Source organism: Hyla sarda, chromosome 1 (genome assembly GCF_029499605.1).
Source record: "Hyla sarda isolate aHylSar1 chromosome 1, aHylSar1.hap1, whole genome shotgun sequence".
Lineage (NCBI taxonomy): Eukaryota > Metazoa > Chordata > Amphibia > Anura > Hylidae > Hyla > Hyla sarda.
Window position 1 is genome coordinate 49,857,777 of NC_079189.1, and position 16,285 is coordinate 49,874,061.

A 16,285-nucleotide genomic window follows, 5' to 3' on the forward strand; every position below is an offset into this window, starting at 1 on the left:
CCCTTTTTCACAGACTGGGCTAGTTTTTCTTCTGCCTGCACTTTAGAAGTTCTTATAACTTGCTTGGCCTCTTTCCGCCTAATCTTGTAGATTTCCCTGTCTTCATTGCTCTGTTTTTTTTTTTTTATAATTACTAAATGCTAGCTTTTATTTTTTTCTGATTTTGGACACTTCTGCTGAATACCACAGTGGTCTCACAAGTGACAAGTCTAATGCAATTTTCTGTGGCCTTCAATAATGCATCTTTTAAGTAGTCCCATTTCTCCTGGACTCCATGTAATCCATTCCAGTTGGATAGGAACTCATTTTTGACTAATCTCATTTTTAAAAAGTCTGTTTTTCTAAAATCTAAAACTTTTGTTTTTGTGTGGTGTGACTCCTTCACTGTTCTTATATTAAACCACACTGACTGGTGATCACTAGATCCCAAGCTTTCGCCTACAATAACTCCATATACCAAATCCCCATTTGTGAATACCAAATCCAAAATGGCCTCCCTCTGGGTTGGCTCCTCAACCACTTGTTGTAGAGATAACCCCAGTAGGGAATTTAGAATATCTGTACTCTTGGCAGAACTAGCTATTTTGGTTTTCCAGTTTATATCCGGAAGATTGAAGGCTCCCATAATGATAACTTCTCCTTTCATTGTCATTTTAGCTATTTCCTCAACTAGTAGATCATCTAATTCTTTAACTTGGCCTGGTGGTCTATATAGCACACCTACACGAGTTACTTTCTGATTACCAAACTGCAACGTAACCCAAACTGACTATGTTGGCCTCACTAACTTGTATTAGGTTAGATTTTATGCTGTCTTTCACATATAGGGCCACTCCTTGTAGTTTTAGGTACAAATTAACATCATTTTCTAAGACACCTACTCAAATTTATTAGTTGATATAATTTATATAAATGAAAGTGGTTACATTGGGGGGGATTTATCTAAACCTTCCCAGAGGAAAAGTTAGTTGCCCATAGCAACCAATCAGATTGCTTATTTTAAGAAGCAATCTGATTGGTTGCTAGGGGCAACTCAGCGACTTTTCCTTTGGGCAGGTTTTGATAAATGTCCCACATTATCTAATTGCATCATTTTGTATTGGATTAGTTTTCGCCTGTGTCAAACTACTGCCGGCATCACTAGAAGGTGCCCACGCGGTTTGTCACAGGAAGAAGAGGGATTTAGGATTGTCAAACTTTTTGCTCTAGTGAAAATCTTCTCACATTTATTATTCTGTAATTTTTAGTATTAGGTGTTAAAACTTCTAAAGTGTATTGTGACTGGCTCAAGAATTTGGGTTTAGCCGCAGGTTGTGGTGAGAAAATGTGGGTTATTTGTAGCTAGTGATGTATGCTGTGCATACATTCCTCACCGTCTGGGGTAATGAATGGCTTCCTCATACCTGAGATTCTCATACCAGACGTATTAATGTTAATAAGGCCTTCCTCTATTTTTGATTTAAATGCTGCGTCCTATTTTCCATTGACGTGTGGATAGCGCTCACTGCTGGAGTTATAGACACCCCAAACTGCATGCAGCTATCTGACCACAGCGTTCACTTAAATATTTAGAGTCCGGAAGGAGTTTAAAGCATTGACATAGACCTGTCTGGTACTGATTCCAAAGACCTTTTCATGTCATCTTACAGAGAACTGATTCTTGTAAATGGAATGCGGTGCAAAACCAAAATACATTTACCGTAGGTTGCATTAGTCTTTACGGATAATATACATCTTCTTTAGTCTTTTTTTTTTTTTCACTCTGAGGTTCTTCTTGGCTTCTGTCTGCTTAACAAAATGGTTCGTGCTATCCTATAGAACAGAGGTACTCAACTGGCAGACTGTGGTTAACACTCGCACGGCAATCACCAATTATCTTGACCTACACCACCTTTAGGTGGTTCAGGGAACAGGCTAGAGGAGGCAGACTATGTCCCTGTATTTAATTGTTTAGTAAGCTTAAAGCTCCATGCCCAGCTACCCTATTCTTACCCGGTGATGCAGACGGCACAATTAGCACTACCTGGATCATTCTTCTCTGGCGAGCAGAGGCTGGAGCAGCACAGGACCGGGGCAGGTAGCTCTCCATTTGTTGCATAACTACAGCTCTCAACATACCCATCTCTGGCTGATTAAAGTAAACAGTGTAATTCATAAGGGGGCAGAGAAGCACAGTTTATTAGAGGCAGTGGCATAATTCATTGTTTAAGGTAGTAGAGATAATTGCAGCATAATTTGTTAAGGGCACAGTGTTTGACAATATTCTATTAAGTGGGCACAGCATGTGGCAGTATTATTCAAGGGCACAGTGTGGCAGTGTTATATAGGGGAACAGTGTATAGCAGGTTTATACTTGGGCACAATGGGTGACAGGGTTATACTCAGAGGCAGAGTATTTGGCAGTGTTGTACTCGGGGCAGAGTGAGTAGCAGTGTTATACTCGGGGGCAGAGTGAGTAGTAGTATTGTACTCATGGGCACTGTGTGTGGCAGTATTGTATTCAGAGGCACAGTGTGTGGCAGGATTAAATTCAATGGCACAGTGTGGAGCAGTATTATATTGTGGGGCACAGTGTGTGCCAATATTAAGAACATACTAGAAACTGTAGATTTACTTCCTAAACATATCAGTAGCTTTTTTTTTTTTTTACCCTGTGACCTATTTATAGGGTGATAATAAGCGGACCCCTACTTAAAGGGGTACTTCGGTGGAAAACTTTAAAAAAAAAAATGTATTAACTGGTTCCGGAAAGTTAAACAGATTTGTAAATTACTTCTATTTAAAAATCTTAATCCTTCCAGTACTTTTTAGCAGCTGTATGCTACAGAGTAAATTCTATTATTTTTGGATTTCTTTTTTGTCTTGTCCTCAATGCTCTCTGCTGACACCTCTGTCTGTGTCAGGAACTGTCCAGAGCAGCAGAGGTTTGCTATAGGGATTTTCTCTCCGGACAGTTCTTGATACGGGCATCAGGTGTCAGCAGAGAGCACTGTGGACAAGACAAAAAAGAAATTCAAAATGAAAAGAATTTCCTCTAGCATACAGCTGCTAATAAGTACTGGAAGGGTAATGATTTTTTTAATAGAAGTAATTTACAAATCTGTTTTTCTGGCATCAGTTGATTTAAAAAAAAAATAATAATAATAATATTTTTCCACCAGCGTACTCCTTTGAGAGTACCCCTGCTATAGAACATAATTGAAGGCCTCCAGTCAAAGAAAACATTTAAAACCCTGAATAAAGTTTCTGATAATTGGCTTTCCTTTTTTGCACAGATTTTACACAATGTTTATTCTTCATACATTTCAAAGGTGTTTTCAAAACTCTACTGGATGCTACAAGTAACCTACCGATTACAGAAAACAAGACACATTCAGATTTATGCTTTTGATATGGAGAAGAAATGTGTCTTAAACAAATATAAGATTAAACTTTAATACTATCATATCTAAAATAATAAAAAATATTAATATTTTTTCTTTCCTCAGTTTTCTTTTATTGGTGAAGCTGACATCTAATGCTTTTCATCTGCTCTGTGTGAATGTACACCAAGCTAGAGCTAATGGAGATAATGCCTCTATAAATGCGTTCAGTGTGACTCAGTAAACAGGTCATTAAGCATATAGCTGAAGAAGAAACTAAATTATATATAAAGGGAGCTAAATGTCACCCCAATGTGTAGTGAGGACCCCGCTGAGCATTGTCCTAATGAGGTGTAATGTATTTGCTTCTTAATATTTTACAGTGTTGTAACATTAAATTCCTTACATTTTCTTGTTCCCCAGAAAGAGACTACAGCACGGTCTGTGAGAAGCAGCCAATAGGAAGACTTCTCTTCAGACAGTTTTGCGACACCCGACCGGAGCTAAAGAGGTGTATTGAGTTCCTAGATGCTGTGGTATGTGTTTTATTTATTTTTAACTAATGAATTATCATTTTCCTTCCTTTTCTTCTTTCCTCCTTCATTCTCTCTGTTACTTCCCTTTCCTCCCTCCTTCCCTCTGTTCCTGCTCTTTCCTCCTTCCTTCCCTCTGTTTCTCCCCTTTCCTCCCTCCTTCCCTCTTTCTTTCTTTCTTTCCTTTCATTCCTCCTTACCTCTTTGTTCTTTTTTACATTTTTTTACCCCTCCTCTTTTCTTCCTTCCTAAGTCGCTCCTTTCAACTTCTTTTTCCCCATCCTTCTAACTTTTCAGCCCCTTTTATTTTACTCTTTCCTTATTCTTTTTTCTTTTTCCTTCTTACCTCCTTCCTTCTCTTCCATGATCCCTCCTTCCAACGTTTACTTTCCTCTCTCCTTACCCATTTATTCTTTTATCTTTTCCTCATTCCTCCTCCCTTTTCTTCCTTTCTTTTGCACTCATTCCTTCTATTGCTTACTCCTTTCAACTATTTCTTCCTTACTCCTTCCATGGCTTCCTTCCTTCTGTCTCCCTCCTTCCTTTTTTTTACCCTCGCCTTTCCTTCATCCTTTGTTCTTTTCTGTTTTCGTGTCTCCTTCCCTCCTTTCTTCCTTCTTTCTCTAATTTTTTTTCCTTTTTTTTTTCCACCAACCTTCCAACCCTTCCTTTTTTCCTCCCATCTTGCCTTTTTTTCCTTCCTTCTTCCCTCTTTCCCTCTCATACGAACACCTTCCTCCCCTCCTTCCTTACTTCCTCCTTCTCTCCTCCTTTCCTCCTTACCTATCATTGCTTCAATTTTTCCTTACTTTCCCCTCTACTATTTTTTTTCTTTTCTCTTGCTTATCATTTCTTCGTATTTTCCTTCCTCCATCCTTCCTGCTCTACCTTTTCTCCTTCCCTTCCATATTCTTGTCATTTCTTCATCGTCCTTCAACAATAGATTGTGTGTTATCTGTCTCCAGCTTTATAATAGAGGTGTCACCCGCCATTTCAATCCTCCCTGTCTTTTGATAAGGGACCTCTACAGAATAGAGAGTTAGTCTATTTTAAGCCTCGGTGGCCAGAGATCATATAGAATTTTTTTTTTAAATTGTATAGAAGTAGGTTTAACATAAAAACTTCAAACAATACGCCATTTTCTTATGATACATTAAGCCTTAACCTTTAACTTGTTACTATGGAAGTGTTGGTGGAATACATCCATGATGCACTGCCAGAATTTCTGCACTGTCAGGCTGTTCTCTGTATGTATTTCACACATTTAGATTGTGATCATTCAGCTGTAGACGTTAGAAGAAAATTGGACCACTTGTTCACCTTCAGCCTAAAAAATGATTTGAAGGGGGATTGTTTGCCTTTGGTATCCTGCCCATGAATGAATGAATCAGAGTGTTACATATTTTCTCTCAGAGGTTGGCATAGAAGACTTTTCTATTCAAGTTATGTCTTGAAGGGTCTACATTGTCTTCAACAGATGGTGGCTAGAAAAAAAAAAGGACCAACACTTCAAGTATACAACTTTATGTTCTGAAGATAAATCTTTAATGTTTAATGGATCATTTGGTAAAAAACCTAAATAGTTTAAAAGCAAAACATGCATCCTTAAAGTATACTCAAGTGTAGAACATCTGGCATTGCATCATGTATGTTCTCCACCAACACTTTCTTCGACAGGCAGATGACATGAGAAGTCACTGAGAAATAAGAGTCTCTGTTGTTGTCACCTGCACTTTGTGGGTTGAAAGGCAAATTCCATTTTTAGCATAGCCAATGGTAACTATAAAAAAATTATGGTTGATATGGTTTTGATGTCCATGTTTTATATCAATTTGGTATATTTAACATTGCGACAGTGATATGACATTTTCACTCCTCTCACTGACACATGGAGCACCGCTTGTCGAAGGTGACCATTGAATTCTCTGCACCGGAGCCTGTCAGTTTCACCTCCATTAAATCATTGAGCTGCATAAACATTTCTTGAACGGTTATTTAATGGTTCTGCATATGTTTATAAGCTTTGTAGGTTTAGTCAAGAAATTTGTAATTACGCTTTGTCTTATGTGTTCCCATCAGCTCAGGACTGGATGTCCTCCAGGAGTTTGGCCTCTGTGCACATTTTTGGGGGCATTTCTTAAACCCTGCTCCAACGTTCCCTCACAAAACACATTTATCTATGTAAACTTTCCCAAAACAAGGCTCAGCTAATTTTGTTACTCAGGAGATATCATTGCTGGATCAGTGCTAGTAATACCAATATAATGGCAGCAACCAGATTTTGGATTCATATAGGATGTATTTGGCTGGAACAAACTATTTTCAAATAGCAGGAACTTGTGAAATTCTAAGTGAATAGATAGAGGGTGGGGGTCCCCATTTAAAACCCTCATCTGGTGGAGATATATAGACACAATTGATCCTAGAGTCTCTTACAGATAGCAGCTAAATCCTTAGGATCCTAGTAGTTGGTTAGCTTCTTGATAGGGGACCTTTTTAACAAAATTGGATCACCCATAAATTAAAGTGGTTGTCCGATGATGAAACCTATAAAACGTAAATTAGTAAGTAAAGTTATTTTACTTCCTTTTTGGGGTCTTTCATGCTTTCCTTCTGCTTCTGATGCAAACTGTCTGCTCTGTTGTCTTCATAAACCCAACTTCAGGACAGTTTAGCCGGGAATTCAGCCAACTCTATCCCACTACACCTTCTTGACTATAACCCCTCCCCTTAGGAACTAGAAGTCCATTACAGGATGTACACTGGACATAAAGTTTGGCTAATGAAAACAACAAAACAGACAGTTTTCATCAAAAGCGATAAGAAAGTATGAATGACCACAGAAAGGTTTTTTTTTTTTTACCAATATATAATTTATTACACTATGAAAACTGGTTTAATCGTCAGGCTCTACCCTTTATTTCAAGGTGCTTGTTTTGTAAAGTCATTTTAGTGAAAACTAATGGTATGGTCATTGATAAAGCTGGCCAAAGTTGTCAAATGAACGCTTCTTTGGCCAACAGCTATTTCTCCTGACTCTCTCATTTTCATGCACGCTCGTCTCGCCAAACGTGCCTGTGTTCATAATGAGGAGAGGGAGTAAGCCTCTACCAAACGCTTCTTCTGGTCCCATATTCTTGTAAGAGAACAATGTAATCAGGCATGTTAAAATCTAATAGTCTGATCCTTTTTTCCCCCAACATATGTCATTGGGGGAAACTCAGGATACCTTATGGGTACTGTCATTAAAAAAACAACAACAAAAAAAAACTTTTGATAAGTTGTTGTCTGTGCTTTGCGCTTTCTCTCCCCGGTTTATGTAATGTGGCCTGGACAGACTCATTAAGTCTCTGTTGTTGCCCAGGTCTCATAGTTGAAAAAAAAGTTATAGCTCTTAGAATGTGATGATGTACAAAAAAATTGAATAAAATAGTTTGGCAATAAGCCACAAAATGGTTTGATCCCTAAGGGGTTAGATAATGCCATTTGATGGAACCTGTCATTAATACTGTATGGTAATGCAGGTGTTCATGGCAGGAGTAGAAGCGAATATTCATCATTTTCATTTTCTGCACTTTTATACAAAGGAAAAAATGCCTATAATAACATGTAAAAAATGTATGTTGCTGTGTGCCGTACAGCAGAATCCATTTCCCATCGACTTATATTATTTAGTACAAAAAACAAACATTTGTGTACATCAAAATTGGGCGTACTGTAAACAAAACTAGTGAAACTGAGACATATATGCAGTGTGAACCCACCCTAATTCTACATCTACATTTGTGTTTCTCCCGTATGACAGCCGATAATACAACGGCCAGATTGTATACATTTCTGCTAGTCAATATTTAGCCTTGTAATTTAAATGAAATCCAGTGCAGCCATATGTAGGCCTAGAATATGTTGCCGACACCTTTGTTTTGCAGTTGTTACGTATGTGAATCCTGTAGGTGGTGAGCGATCGCGTTCTCTTTACATGTTCTCTCTTAACAAGAAGGTGTTTTTTTGTTTCACTTTTTTTAGGCAGAATATGAGGTGGCCTCAGATGAGAAGCGTAAAGATTATGGTCTCAAGATTTTGAAAACCTACATCAATAACGGGGTGAGTAACTTTTCATTTATCCACAATGTGGGATTTTGTAAATTTATACCAAATTTTTATGTATTATTTTTAATTGTAACTTGTGTGTGCATCCAGTTTTTTTTTACAACACACTTAGATCCTCATGTAAAAAAAAGAGCCTTTCCATTGAAAGCTGAGCTGTTTGTAGTGAATGCCTTTTCTTCTACCTAATTGACTTACATGACCTTTTCATGGTCTGCCATGTAACAGATACAGTGGAGCTGAAGATTGGTCCTTGGTAATGTACAGGCGTAATATTTCACATTACTCTGTCCACTTTCAGTACCCGGCTTGGATCACACTACTTTAACACAGCAGAGAAACACTGTCCTTCTGAATAAGCGCCTGTGCTGCTGTAAGAACAGGACTTTTTTAAAAAGCAAGTTCTTCCTACAAACATCTTGTAATTCTTAGTCCACATTCACATCATGTTTTCGACTATGTGTCAAACTATATGTCTGCAGCTTATCAAAAAGATATGCCACTGTATAGCCTGACTAACTAGAAGGGAGAAAGTAAAGGACTGCAGAACTTTTTTTTGTCTTATAAAATTGTTGTGTTACTTCTAAATCTCCTATCTCAATACAGATAACGCCAAACCCTCATTCCTTATCTATGGCATGCAACTAAGGGTGCATGACATAGTTAGTTGGATGCCATAGATAAAGAATGAGGGTTTGGGTAAGGAATGAGGGTGTAGTGTTATCTGTATTGAGCTTTTGCAGCTACCCACCAGAAAATATCGCTTGATAAAGGTCTGCGTTAGACCGAAATGTTGCAGCACATACCTTTTAGATTTGCTATTTCATTTATACATTTGTCTTATATCCAGTCTGGAAATAAATACACTGCTCAAAAAAATTAAGAGAACACTAAGATAACACATCCTAGATCTAAATGAATGAACTAATCGTATGAAATATTTTCCTCTTTACATAGTTGAATGTGCTGACAACAAAATCACACAAAAATTATCAATGGAAATCAAATTTATCAACCCATGGAGGTCTGGATATGGAGTCACACTCAAAATCAAAGTGGAAAACCACACTACAGGCTGATCCAACTTTGAAGTAATGTCCTTAAGACAAGTCAAAATTAGGCTCAGTAGTGTGTGTGGCCTCCACGTGCCCGTATGACCTCCCTACAATGCCTGGGCATGCTCCTGATGAGGTGGCGGATGGTCTCCTGAGAGATGTCCTCCCAGTCCTGGACTAAAGCATCCGCCAACTCCTGGACAGTCTGTGGTGGATGGAGCGAGACATGATGTCCCAGATGTGCTCAATTGGATTCAGGGCTGGGGAACGGGCGGGCCAGTCCATAGCATCAATACCTTCCTATTGCAGGAACTGCTGACACACTCCAGCCACATGAAGTCTTGCATTGTCTTGCATTAGGAGGAACCCAGGGCAAACTGCACCAGAATATGGACTCAAAAGAGATCTGAGGATCTCATCTCGGTACCTAATGGCAGTCAGGCTACTTCTGGCAAACACATGGAGGGCTGTGCGGCCCCCCAAAGAAATCCCTTTATTTTTTTTGAGCAGTGTACAATAAGCACCGAATGATATTTATGTCAGGACACATGCCTTTATTCTTCTACCTTCGTGCTGGTGTGTGAATAAAATAATCAGACTTCTCTATGATGGAGTGCTGTGGTCTTTTCTAATCTTTGGTCATAAGTCCTTCAAGCATGCCTGCTACAGTCCATGCTATAGAGAAAAGTTAGAAAGTAGGAGGACAGCGCCTTGTGAAGTGAACAATCCAAATGGTAATATCCAGCATCCCCAAAGAAGGTAAAATATAGAAGTTTATTAGGTCATCTAAAATTCAAAAATGTAAAAAAAAAAAAAAAGGCATGTCTCTAAAACGAAAAGAAATTCTGACACGTTTCAAGATTTACAGCTCTTAATCATGGTATGCCATGATAGAGAGCAATAAAACTTGAAACGCATCCGTTTATTCTTTTTGAGTTAGAGACATGTCTTGTTATATTTTTAAATTTTAGATGACCTCATAAACTTTAATATTTTAACTTTTTTGGCAGCGCTGGATATTAACGTTTAAGTTATTCTCTATGCTCACATGGGATCCTGCTCATTGCCCGCTGTGCCCCCTGTTGATGCTTTGTGTTCTTTATAGGACTCTTTTTTTTTTTTTTTTTTTTTTTTTTTTTTGGAATGGGTTTAAAATGCTGGTAATGGTAAAACCCAGTTTCTTAGAAGTGTATAAATGGTCCCAATGTGGCACTGCCTAAATACTCACAAACTTTTAAGGAAGGTTTATTCAAATAAAAGCAGAAGTAACGTGTTTTGTGGGTTAAATCCTTCTTCATCAGATTGATCATTTTTTTAACTTCCAAAAAGTTACAGTCTAAGGCGGTGTTTTCCAAAGAGTGTGCCTCCAGCTCTTGCAAAACTACAACTCCCAGCATGCCCGGACAGCCAAAGGCTGTCCGGGCAGTCTGGGAGTCGTAGTTTTGTATCGGCTGGAGGCACACTCTTTGGAAAACACTGTTTTTTGGACTGAGAACACTTCTATAGCCTTCTATAACTTTCATTGGTTTAATGGCCGTGTAATTATTGATATCCAAGTCATGTTAGATCAACTTGGGAGAATATGCCATCATGCGGAATCCTTTTAGGTTTAATGTGCACATGAATGGGGCTAGAGAATAAAGCGAGTTGCAATACCAATAGTTCTGCCCTTGACATTGACTGAGAGGTCAGTGGTTTTTACTCTACCACAAGCTGGAAGTACCAGAAGGTGTTTATTGATGCCCAGCTGTCACTTCTGCTACTGTGTGGTTTTAGGAATCCCGTGAACAATCTTGAGGAGGTGACTCACCATCTCAAGTAACTTTCATTTGCCGTTGAGGGCACTAGTGCACTAACATATGGAAAAGTAATTAATAAGATGTAATCCCTTGTGAAAACATCTCAGGCCGTGCCTCAGATTTCACACCTTGTAATGAAAAAAACAGTACTGCCCCATGTGCTAAAAGGAAAAAAAATAGGTTTTGTGTGTTTTTTACTTTAAAATATTCGTTTCTAAAGCGTCTTGGTCCAGGTAAACATGTAAAGACATATAAGTGATCCAGAAATATGCTTGGGACTGTATATCACGAAGTCTCCAAAAAAATACTTTTTCCCCTTTAAGGGGTTATCCAGGAATTTTTTTATATATATATATATATATATATATATATATATATATATATATATATATATATATATATATATATATATCAACTGGCTAAAGAAAGTTAAACAGATTTGTAAATTACTTCTATTAAAATTTTTTTATCCTTTCAATAATTATCAGCTGCTGAAGTTGAGTTGTTCTTTTCTGTCTGGCAACAGTGCTCTCTGCTGACATCTCTGCTTGTCTCAGGAACTGCACAGAGTAGAAAAGGTTTGCTATGGGGATTTGCTTCTAAACTGGGCGGTCCCAGAGACACGTGTCATCAGAGAGGACTTAGACAGAAAAGAACAACCTTAACTTCAGAAGCTCATAAGTACTGAAAGGATTAAGATTTTTTAAAGGGTACCTTTCATCAAATAAACTTTTGATATATTTTAGATTAATGAATGTTGAATAACTTTCCAATAGCATGTTAATGAAAAATATGCTTCTTTCTATTGTATTTTTCCCGATCAGTCCTGTCAGCAAGCATTTCTGACTCATGCTGGAGTCCTAAACACTCAGAGCTGCCAGCCTGCTTTGTTCACAGACAAACAGGCTGTGAACAAAGCAGGCTGGCAGCTCTGAGTGTTCTCCTTTGTGAACAAAGCAGACTGGCAGCTCGTAGTGTTTAGGACTCCAGCATGAGTCTGAAATGCTTGCTGCCAGGACTGGTAGGGAGACCCCTAGTGGTCATTTCTTCAAAGTGGAAAATTAAATAGAAAGAAGCATATTTTTTAATAACATGCAATTGTAAAGTTATTCTGCATACATTAATCTATAATATATCAAAAGTTTTTTTGATGAGAGGTACCCTTTAATAGAAGTAATTTACAAATCAGTTATCCAGCAAAAAGTTTTTTTCATTTCCTGGATAACCCCTTTAAGTTTGTTACATTGATCTGTATTGGTGTAACTCAATTTTGCTTCACACTTTAAATATTCAAGTAGATATTTCTGTTAAAGGGGTACTCCATTGGAAAACTTTTTTTTTTTAAATCAGCTGGTGCCAGAAAGTTAAACAGATTTGTAAATTACTACTATTAAAAAGTCTTACTCCTTTCAGTACTTAGCAGCTGCTGTATGATCCACAGGAAGTTATTTTCTTTTTGAATTTCCTTTCTGCCTGACCATAGTGCTCTCTGCTGACACCTCTGCACATTTAAGGAACTGACTAGAGTAGGAGTAAATCCCTATAGAAAACATATCCTGCTATGGACAGAGGTGTCAGCAGAAAGCACTGCGGTCAGGAAGAAAGGACATTCGTGAAGAAAATAACTTCCTGTGGATCATAACAGCAGCTGATAAGTACTGGAAGGATTAAGATTTTTTAAAGGAAGTAATTTACAAATCTGTTTAACTTTCTGGCACCAGTTGATTAAAAAAAGAAAACATTTTTTTCAGTGGAGTACCCCTTTAACCCCTTAACGACGCAGGACGTATATTTACGTCCTGCGCCGGCTCCCGCGATATGAAGCGGGATCGCGCCGCAATCCCGCATCATATCGCGTGGGTCCCGGCGCTAATCAACGGCCGGGACCCGCGGCTAATACCACACATCGCCGATCGCGGCGATGTGCGGTATTAACCCTTTAGAAGCGGCGGTCAAAGCTGACCGCCGCTTCTAAAGTGAAACTGAAAGTATCCCGGCTGCTCAGTCGGGCTGTTCGGGACCGCCGCGGTGAAATCGCGGCGTCCCGAACAGCTGATCGGACACCGGGAGGGCTCTTACCTGCCTCCTCGGTGTCCGATCGACGAATGACTGCTCCGTGCCTGAGATGCAGGCAGGAGCAGTCAAGCGCCGATAATGCTGATCACAGGCGTGTTAATACACGCCAGTGATCAGCATAGGAGATCAGTGTGTGCAGTGTTATAGGTCCCTATGGGACCTATAACACTGCAAAAAAAAAGTTAAAAAAAAGTGTTAATAAAGGTCATTTAACCCCTTCCCTAATAAAAGTTTGAATCACCCCCCTTTTCCCATAAAAAAAATAAAAGTGTAAAAAAAATAAATAAATAAACATATGTGGTATCGCCGCGTGCGTAAATGTCCGAACTATAAAAATATATAATTAATTAAGCCGTACGGTCAATGGCGTACGCGCAAAAAAATTCCAAAGTCAAAAAAAGCGTATTTTGGTAACTTTTTATAACATTAAAAAATGAATAAAAAGTGATCAAAAAGTCAGATCAAAACAAAAATCATACCGATAAAAACTTCAGATCACGGCGCAAAAAATTAGTCCTCATACCGCCCTGTACGTGGAAAAATATAAAAAAGTTATAGGGGTCAGGAGATGACATTTTTAAAAGTATAAATTTTCCTGCATGTAGTTATGATTTTTTCCAGAAGTGCGACAAAATCAAACCTATATAAGTAGGGTATCATTTTAACCGTATGGACCTACAGAATAATAAGGTGTAATTTTTACCGAAATATGCACTGCGTAGAAACGGAAGCCCCCAAAAGTTACAAAATTGCGTTTTTTTTTCGATTTTGTCGCACAATGATTTTTTTTCCGTTTCGCCGTGCATTTTTGGGGAAAATGACTAATGTCACTGCAAAGTAGAATTGGCGACGCAAAAAATAAGCCATAATATGGACTTTTAGGTGGAAAATTGAAAGGGTTATGATTTTTAAAAGGTAAGGAGGAAAAAACGAAAGTGCAAAAACGGAAAAACCCTGAGTCCTTAAGGGGTTAAAGGGAATCTGACATCTCTATATCGTGTTCAAGTGTCAAGGAGGCAATGCCAAGCTTCTGCATGCATGTCTTCCCCCCCCTTCCCTGTCTTGACTGATTCACATACAGGGCCAAGTGCTGGAAGCTGAGCCCTGTACATCTGTTAGTCAAGGGAGGGACTACCTTGTGGACACCTGAGCTTCTTCTCAACTGGTGATTGGCTGAGCGGGTCGTCACTTTTCAGCATGAGTGTTGTGGAGAGCTCAGTGGGGAGAAGCAGCATCTAAAGGAGAGAGACAGGGCTCTGTTCGGATGATCAGAGGATCACAGAAGACAGACCCCCCACCCCTGTGTATAGGGGATATGTTTATTTAAAGTGGAGTACCCCTTTAAAGGGGTATTTCATCCTTAGACATATTGTCCCCTATCCATCTCCATGATCTCAGTGCAGCACCTGGCATTCTGTGAGCATGCAGCCGTCACGCCCCCTCCCATAGACCTGAATGAAGGGGGCGTACGTCACGCCTCCTTCTCTAGAGCAGCACCTGGCACAGAATGCCGGATGCTGCACGGAGATTACGGTGGGACCCATCAGCGGTTCCCCGCAATCAGACATCTTGTCCGCTATTGTTTGGATAGGGGATAAGATGTCTAAGGCCGGACCACACCTTTAACATGTCCTACACAGGCCAAAGTAAGGTTGTGCCCTATAGTAGCTGCATGGTCGGCCTCTGTAGTATCTTTAGCCTTGCTCTTATAGTAATTCATCTGAAAGGGATAATCCTACCTTTTAATTTCATCAATATGATAGGGTCCAGTGAACCTGACACCCTACCAATAGCTTTTGACAGAAGGTTGGCTGTAAGTGTTCTTTAGAATGATTTCATCAGGTTGGCTGAGGGGATATATCTAATCCTAGTTCAGGGGCTCAGAGCCCTTCTCCTGTTTGTGGGTGTGTGTGTATGTATGTATATATATATATATATATATATATATATATATATATATATAATCTGTTCACACTCTGCTGTTCTGTTCATGTCGGAGCATTCCTAGACCACTCTTTGCCCTCTACATCGTGGAAAGTTGTGACTCTCTTCTATAATCCACCCTCTAAGTCCTCCGAAATGCTAACCAGATGTTTTTAGCCAAATACAACAGCAACAGGAAATTAATTTCGAGTGTGTTTTTCAAAGTTTGGCTCCGAATCAAAGCTCACAAACTATTACCCAAAAGACAAATTACAAAGAAAATGCAGATTGTGGTAGGTGTGTAGCTTGTACCATTTATCTGTAAAATGCAAACGATTTTTTTTAAGTGCGGCGTGTGGTTAATTTATTTTTTCTAGTGGTAATTGGAGATGTAATTGCGTGCGCTCAGGGTAAAAAAATATAAGTATGGAAATACCATAATGTAAACCGAAGCACATTCCACTCCGGCTGATATGACGTCCTTTGTCCTGCACTTGTGTTCATCAAATAAATATTCTCCGAAAAGGGCAGTAGTGTCTAGTGAGAGTTTTTTTTTTTTTTTACCTCATTCTTATCATTCAGTTCGTTCTTTTCTTTGGGTGCAAGCCATTTAACAGCACCCCCTCCCAAGACAAAAGAACTCCAATAGTTAAAGTTGCATGAATCGGTCAAACATGGCTTTTTCTCCCACTTGAATGGGACTGATGTGCAGTACCCGGCACTGCAAATGGACAAATTTGGTCATGCCGACAACAACGAAGACATCACAGACCCTAAAAATGCATGTTTAAGGGTCCGTGAGACTCGAAACTCGTCAGCGTTTCTGTCTGTCTGTATGTTGCTTAAAAAGCTGAAATAAAGTTCCCGTTTTATGCTGTACTCCAAGAGCTAGATTTCTTTGTATGTTCTGACCGGATTAGCTGGGTTGGAGACCCTGCCGGTCTTTCCGTGCTCAGGAGTAGAAGCGGCAGGAGGTGCGAGCTGACTACTCCCAGTATTTGAAAAGTGGTCATGCCCCCTCATTTCTATATGTAAAAATTCTTATAAGGTCTCTCTAATTTATCTTCCGCAAGTATAGAGAACCAGATACCGGCACTACTTGCTCTGCTCCTATGCACAGGAAACTTGTAAAGCTCGGGAATGCAGTGGCATACAAGGAAGCAATACAAAGATGGTGGTGCTCAAATCCCAGGTAAAGGGAGACAATGGTAATTGCATAAAGAAGGATTACGGGACGATTTCCCTATAATTGAAGAAAATTTAGAAAATCTTTATTCTTCTTGTACGTGCATTAAAAGGACAGTGTGGCCAGGTACAGATGCAGCAGACCGGGCATCGTTACGATGCCCGGTCTGCTGCGTCTGTACCTGGCCACACTGTCCTTTTACCAAGAAGAATAAAGATTTGCTAAATTTTTTTCAAGTATGGTG

General features: G+C 39.2%; 1 protein-coding gene across 11 annotated transcripts in view; it reads left to right on the forward strand.

Annotated features, from left to right (window-relative positions):
* The window catches only part of GRK4 (G protein-coupled receptor kinase 4), a 304,831-nt gene that overhangs the window by 211,074 nt on the left and 77,472 nt on the right, over positions 1-16,285 (forward strand). For all 11 annotated transcript variants that reach the window (XM_056555006.1, XM_056555016.1, XM_056555011.1 and 8 more), the window contains 2 exons: positions 3,786-3,898; positions 7,922-7,999. In XM_056555006.1, coding sequence (XP_056410981.1) covers positions 3,786-3,898; positions 7,922-7,999 — 191 coding nt within the window. The remainder of the gene's footprint in view (positions 1-3,785; positions 3,899-7,921; positions 8,000-16,285) is intronic.